Source organism: Homalodisca vitripennis, chromosome 7, assembly GCF_021130785.1.
Source record: "Homalodisca vitripennis isolate AUS2020 chromosome 7, UT_GWSS_2.1, whole genome shotgun sequence".
Lineage (NCBI taxonomy): Eukaryota > Metazoa > Arthropoda > Insecta > Hemiptera > Cicadellidae > Homalodisca > Homalodisca vitripennis.
The window spans coordinates 25,142,040-25,149,713 of NC_060213.1; the positions used below are offsets into that span (position 1 = coordinate 25,142,040).

The window sequence follows — 7,674 nt, forward strand, 5'->3', positions numbered from 1 at the left end:
AACACTCAAATGGTTATGATTTCATTGTATATTGTATGTAAGTGGTAAGAGGGAAATTAGTCTCTCGTCTTGAGATATTTGAAAATCAATTCTTTCATTTACCGATTACCAATAGTTTTTATTATTAATCCACTTATGTATTATCGGACTTTAGCAGGACTGTAAGTTCTTATAGAAGGGATATTGGTACAGTTTAAAGTATGTAGCATATCTCGAATCACTTATTCTTAATCGAATATGGTCCGTATTTTCTTTATTATTGATTAAAAGTTATCAACTGGTCAAAAGAACAAAACTTTCTACAACCCGCCATTTTAATAATAATGCACAGTGCCGCTTGGCGCTTACTAAAGCTACTGAAAACCTTTGGCGTCACAGTCTGTGACGTCATAGTCGTTCCCGTTCTTTGAAACCAAGAACGGTGACCGGGCACATAGCCACTCCGTATTGCCAAATAATGGTATTTTCTCATCTCTAACCTGGATTTTTACCGTACGCTGTGGCTATATGGCCGGCTACCGTCTGTAGTTTAGACAGACGGGCGATGAGTGGTGACGTCAAACGTGACGTAACGAAAGGGCAGCCATAACTGTCACCTTTACACCACTGCTTTAGAAATATAAAAAACACGATTTGTAGACTATTTTATTAATTGCATATTATGCATTGGTAATGTATTGAACGGTAATGTAATAAAAGTGTACGCTTAAATAAATTAAAAAGAAGAAATAGACAACTAAAACTTAACCATGTACCAGAATCTATACTTCGTAGTTTATTAAGACATAGTTTTTGTTTCTCTCAATTTTACTGGAATGTTTCAATTAATAGTCATTAAGAGAAATCATAATTAATTATAAATAATTTTTGTCATATTAAATATGTATGTCATTTAATACCATAAAATAACTGGAACATTTGTTTTATTTACTATTAACACTCAAATGGTTATGATTTCATTGTATATTGTATGTAAGTGGTAAGAGGGAAATTAGTCTCTCGTCTTGAGATATTTGAAAATCAATTCTTTCATTTACCGATTACCAATAGTTTTATTATTAATCACTTATGGTATTATCGGACTTTAGCAGGACTGTAAGTTCTTATAGAAGGGATATTGGTACAGTTTAAAGTATGTAGCATATCTCGAATCACTTATTCTTAATCGAATATGGTCCGGTATTATTCTTTATTATTGATAAAAGTTATCAACTGGTCAAAAGAACAAAACTTTCTACAACCCGCCATTTTAATAATAATGCACAGTGCCGCTTGGCGCTTACTAAAGCTACTTGAAAAACCTTTGGCGTCACAGTCTGTGACGTCATAGTCCCGTTCCCGTTCTTTGAAACCAAGAACGGTGACCGGCACATAGCCACTCCGTATTGCCAAATAATGGTATTTCTCATCTCTAACCTGGATTTTTACCGTACGCTGTGGCTATATGGCCGGCTACCGTCTGTAGTTTTAGGACAGACGGGCGATGAGTGGTGACGTCAAACGTGGACGTAACGAAAGGGCAGCCATAACTGTCACCTTTACACCACTGCTTTAGAAAATAAAAAACACGATTTGTAGACTATTTTATTAATTGCATATTATGCATTGGTAATGTATTGAACGGTAATGTAATAAAAGTGTACGCTTAAATAAAATTAAAAAGAAGAAATAGACAACTAAAACTTAACCATGTACCAGAATCTATACTTCGTAGTTTATTAAGACATAGTTTTGTTTCTCTCAATTTTACTGGAATGTTTCAATTAATAGTCATTAAGAGAAATCATAATTAATTATAAATAATTTTTGTCATATTAAATATGTATGTCATTTAATACCATAAAATAACTGGAACATTTGTTTTTATTTACTATTAAACACTCAAATGGTTATGATTTCATTGTATATTGTATGTAAGTGGTAAGAGGGAAATTAGTCTCTCGTCTTGAGATATTTGAAAATCAATTCTTTTCATTTACCGATTACCAATAGTTTTATTATTAATCACTTATGTATTATCGGACTTTAGCAGGACTGTAAGTTCTTATAGAAGGGATATTGGTACAGTTTAAAGTATGTAGCATATCTCGAATCACTTATTCTTAATCGAATATGGTCCGTATTTTCTTTATTATTGATAAAAGTTATCAACTGGTCGAAAGAAAGAACTAAACTTTCTACAACCCGCCATTTTAATAATAACAATGCACAGTGCTAGAGCTACTTCAAAACCTTTGGCGTCACAGTCTGTGACGTCATAGTCGTTCCCGTTCCTTGAAACCAAGACCGGTGACCGGGCATATAGCCACTCCGTTTACCGTAACCTAGCTTGGAACCGCCAAGAATATGAAAACATCACTTCATCAGTTCATCATGGCGGACAGGAGCAGGCAGATTGTAAGTACACTACAATTTGTTTAACTATATATAATTACCTAAATAACTTTATTATTAAGATTAATCTTGTATTTTCTTTCTATTGGATCAATTAATTGTTACTAATGCTATAGTTTATTTGATAAAGATATTTAAAGAGAGTATCAAATCAAATTATTTTTATTGTTGAAGACATTTACATGCATAACAATCGTTAGTGTACATTGAAAATGAACTAGCCTAGTTTCTAAAATAACTAAAGGTCCTTATCAATTAGAAAACAATTAGTACTATAATATTCCTTTTCAGATAACAAGCACTTTATCTTCCTCCTAAATGATATTGAAGTGTTGGCCTCCTTGAACCCAGATGGCAAGTTATTGAAAAATTTTATGCAAGAGTAAAGGGTTTGTTTTTCAAAGAATGTTGTTGAATGTTTTGGAAGAGTTAAGGAATTTGTACCGCGGAGATTATAATTTGACTGTTGTACTGGAAAAAGGTGTTTGTTTTTAAAGACAAATGTCAAACATTCCAGTACCTATATATAGACTAGGAAACGTCAACAATTTATTTTGTCTAAAAAAACCTCTACATGACTGAGAACGATTGAGTCCACATATCACTCTTATGGCTTTCTTCTGGAGGGTAAACAACGCTTTAGTCTTAGTGGATTCATGACCCCATATGATCAAGCCATAACTCATGTAAGTGTAGAAGCACCCATAGTAAGCTGTCAGCAAAACATCTTTACTAGAAAAAGTAGCCAATCTTCGTAAGATGAACAGACTGCTGCTTAATTTTTTAATTACTTTGTCGATGTGATTGTGAAAGGACAAATTACAATCAATTACCAGACCCAGAAAATCAGCGCTGGGACTAGGACTAAGACGAAAGTCGCCAATGACTATATCAGAAGAGTTTGCATCTGTTCGAGACGATCTTAAATAGAATTCAACAAGTTTTGTCTTCTTTACATTTACATGAAGTTGGTTTTTTCCAGCCATTGCAACAAAGAACTACTCTGAATAAATATATCAGTTTCTAGTCGCTCTCTGTTTCCATTGGAAATGCTGAAGGATGTTTCATTAGCAAAAAGACATAAGTTACCCATATTTACAGCTGTAGGGATATCATTCACAAATAAGAGAAAAAGTATAGGTCCGAGAACGGAACCCTGTGGCACACCTGTCAAAGTAGACAACTCCTTCGACTCGTATGTGCCCAGGCAATCCGAACTGTCAATATATGGAACAGCCACCACTTGTTTTCGGTTGAGCACAAAAGATGAAACCCAGTCATAAGCCTTGCCTCTAATACCGACCTGTCGGACTTTTTCAAGTAACAAATTGTGAGGTACTACATCGAACGCCTTACTTTGGTCCAAAAACAGAGCAAAGGTGTACCTGTGATCATCAAGCGAAGAAACAATCTCTGATACAAAATTAAATATTGCATCTGTAGTAGAAACACCCTTTCTAAACCCAAATTGTTGGTGACAGACCACCTTGTTCAATTCAAGGAAAGATTCAAGACGGATAAGAAAGAGCCTTTCCAAGACCTTAGAAAATGTGGAGAGTATAGATATTGGCCTGTAGTTTTCTGGGTCCTGATGATTTCCATTTTTAAACAAAGGCTTCACAATTGCTGTTTTGAGAGGTTGAGGAAAAACTCCAGTTTGGAAGGATGCATTTGTTAAATGAGCTAGAGGCACAGCCAGTAAAGATAACCATACTACAGTGGCTTCTTTGTAGTTAAGTTTCTTCTTTCACTGGAATAAGTTATAGCTTTGAACAAAAATATTACAATAAAGCATAAAAGTCTTTATTAACCCTTTGAGTGCCACAGGTATTTTCCCAAGGCATATGCATAAAGTGCCAGGCTGTTTTGGCATATTTGTAAGCTTTTGGGAAAAAAGGTGTTGTAAAATAACTACGTAACAGATTTATCATCGCAGCCCATTATTTTTGGACGAGTTTTCCTTATCAGGGACCAAAATAAACTTCATTATAAGTTCCTTCTTCCATAATTAATCGAAAAATACTCGATGAGTCATACTTCCTATCGCCAAATCGGTTCGAAATAGACACACGAACGACCTGACATTTTCGAATAATAAAACGTTCTTCTTTTAGTTTTTGCACTTTTTGTACAGTCAAAATTAGCGACGCTTTGTCAATAAAAGGGTTCATATGTTTTCTAATTATTGTTTTTTGCCTCAAACGAAATATTACGTTGCTGCTAATTATACCTTTCACATTGAGAACAATAATAATAATAGTGTAGATGTCACATTTGATTTGTAAAGAATGGGTGTAAGACATCCCATTTTCCTTTTGCCTAAGGCGTCCATTAGATTGTGAATTTGGCAGTGTAACTTTGAAGCTTGAGTTATGTATTATATTTGAACTCACATATTATTGAATGTAAAATTATTTATTGATGGCAAATGTCAGTATAGTCAATTTAAATTATAGATTAAACCTCCAGGATTAAAATAACTACTTTTTGTTTTACAGGTATTTTCATCAATCCTGGAGTCACGTATGTTGAAACAGGAGGGATTACTGATGGCCAGCAGCTTTAGAGTGGTCATGAGACAGGTCAGGTGGTGCGAGGCACCACTTGCTGCAGGCCTTTTATGTAAGTGCATTATTTAAATGGAAACAATAAATAAAGTAAGATGTCTATTTCAGTGTATTTATATAGCCGAGGCAGAGGCAGGTCCGGTCTGAGATGCTGTGGGCGAATGTGAGATTGTGTGTTATAAAAGTTAAAGGACTCATTACCAATAACTACTTTAGTTTTATGTATATATTAACAGTATAATTTTATTTCATATGTTTTAAGAATTACAGAAGTGGTTAACTTATTAATTTATTAAATTTTAATTTTATCGTGTTAAAATATTATATTAATTTCAACACATATTGTTTAAATGTAATTATTTCTTGAACTTTTTTATTCTTAAGGTAATAATTAATTAATGTTTTAAATTTTACGTTGTCCCAGGTTAAATGTAAGAAAGGACCATGCGGCCCTAACTTTGCCTGTATAAAGAAACAATTTTTAATTTCATTTATATAGTCTAATAGGGCCTCTATCACTTCAAACATTGTTCTTTTCTGTTTAAATAACTGGAAGTACTAATATAAATCAGTATTATTGGTTTTTTTACAGGTATGTACCGATATGATGCAGGGAGGGTGGTACAACTTCTGCGCCACTGTACTGCTGGCAGTGACCTGAATGTCCACACCAGGCGTGGCACTCAGAGAGGCTGGAGCGAGGGGAGAGGACCGAGGGGAAGAGGTGGAGCGAGGGGAAGAGGTGCAAGACGACGGGCCCCTTCTCGGTCTCTCTTACCACCACATGCTTCCGAACCCGAACCTCATGACCCTGTTCCCTCTCCTGACCCTAACCATTACATAAATGTAAGACCCCCCTCCCAATATCCTCCCCAACATCAGCCCCAATATCCTCCCCAACATCTGCCCCAATATTCTCCCCAACATCTGCCCCAATATCCTCCCCAAAATCTGCCCCAATATCCTCCCCAACATCTGCCCCAAAATCCTCACCCAACAACTCGTCCTCCCCAACAACGTCCCGTCTCGCCATTCCAAGGGCGAGACATGTTTTGTAATCCCCCAAATTTTAGTTAGGTACCCCCAAGTAGGTAAAATTCTGAACAGGAACTAATTTTTTGTAAATAGTGCTAAATTTTGATTATATGAGAATGACTTTGCTTTTTCAAATATATTATTCACTCTGGAACTGGCAAATGCCTGATGATGTGCATCTTAGTTGCAGTGTACACGGCAGTGTCCAGGCATTTTAGATTGTCTCACTTTTTTATTATTAGTCTCGGGTAGGGTACGATAAGCGGACCTGGTTTTTTATATCGAAATTGGCAAACGATATTACTTAATCACAACCATCGATATAATCAGTCGATACTGATTAATTTTTTTTAACAATTAACTTAAAAAACCTATGTCAACAGCTGTAAACACTTTCAAATAATACATGTACGGTAATATTTCAATTTTACATATAAATAACATTTATTATTTAAAATGGCAGTCAATTTTAGAAAACTACACGACATTGCTTTGAAAGTTGTTTTAGTGACTTCAACATTTTGGACTTGTACTGAAAAACCCATTATGTCAAATTTGTGGGAAAGAAACAACTGTAACTGTGAGAAGAGCAAATATGGTCGACTTCAGTTTTTATAATTTTGGTTATAATAATTTGTTTGATCACTGTAAATATTAAATTCATATTTAAATTTAAAACATATGATCGTTATTGAGGACTATAGATACTTTTATATTGATTGATAGTCTAGGATTTGAGATGCGAATATTATGTATCGATGATTATATTCTTTGATATAAAAAACCGGGGCCCGCTTATTGTACCCTACCCTTGTTTTAAAAACTGCGAGCATTAAATTTTTTTAACAGTATATTTTACAAAGAAAAAAACTACCACTGAGATTCACTTGACTAAGAGTAATGTTCCAGTAGTGAAATGAAGTACTCTTACGTATTTCTCCTACAAAACAATTTTAAACCTCCCCTAGTTTTGTAATTATTTTGGACTCATAAATTTTGAAGGCATTTATTTAAATTGACATTGATCAGCTGTACTACTGACCATCTTGTTATGAGCTCCGTAAGAACTATGCAAAACTTCACACTTTTGCGACCTAATTCTTTCTCGAATTAAGGGATACATCCCATTTTAAATACAATTAATAAGTATCCAAACACTTTTTACCTGTAAATAAAATTTAAAGATCTCATCTGATTGTAAGAACAATTACAAACACCCTTAATTATGTGACTAAAATAAGGAGTATATAAGTGTGTGAGGTTTAACAATGTTCTTACACGGTAAAACTGAATGTCATTTTAGTACAGCTGGTTAAAAAAATGGGTAAAAGGATCATTATTGTAATTTAGGAGAAAACAAAAAGAACCTCATTTTATATCAAATGTTAGATCCTGTTCAGAATTTTACTACAGTTTTGTACATTTTGTTTTATTATACTCTATATTTATATTTATTTATATCTTAATGTTAATCTTAATCTAATATCGTATTTATATATTAATTCTCTAATGTAACAATGCTCAATTGTATAATGTTATTTATAATGTTTGTATTAAAAGATTCAAGCAATATACACAGCCTTTAACTTTTTAGTAAATATACCTAGAATCCACTGGGGATGCATTTTGTGGTAGACATATTAAAATCATAGAATACTGATTTGAAATACTCGTAATA

General features: G+C 33.9%; 1 protein-coding gene across 1 annotated transcript; it reads left to right on the forward strand.

The window, feature by feature from the left end:
- Positions 1 to 2,298: 2,298 nt before the first annotated feature.
- On the forward strand, positions 2,299 to 6,302 carry LOC124365704 (circumsporozoite protein-like). Its single transcript, XM_046821641.1, has 3 exons — positions 2,299 to 2,397; positions 4,893 to 5,016; positions 5,554 to 6,302. Exons 1-3 carry the CDS (start codon positions 2,347 to 2,349, stop codon positions 6,036 to 6,038), a joined length of 660 nt encoding a protein of 219 aa, XP_046677597.1. The 5' UTR covers positions 2,299 to 2,346; the 3' UTR covers positions 6,039 to 6,302.
- Positions 6,303 to 7,674: the final 1,372 nt, after the last annotated feature.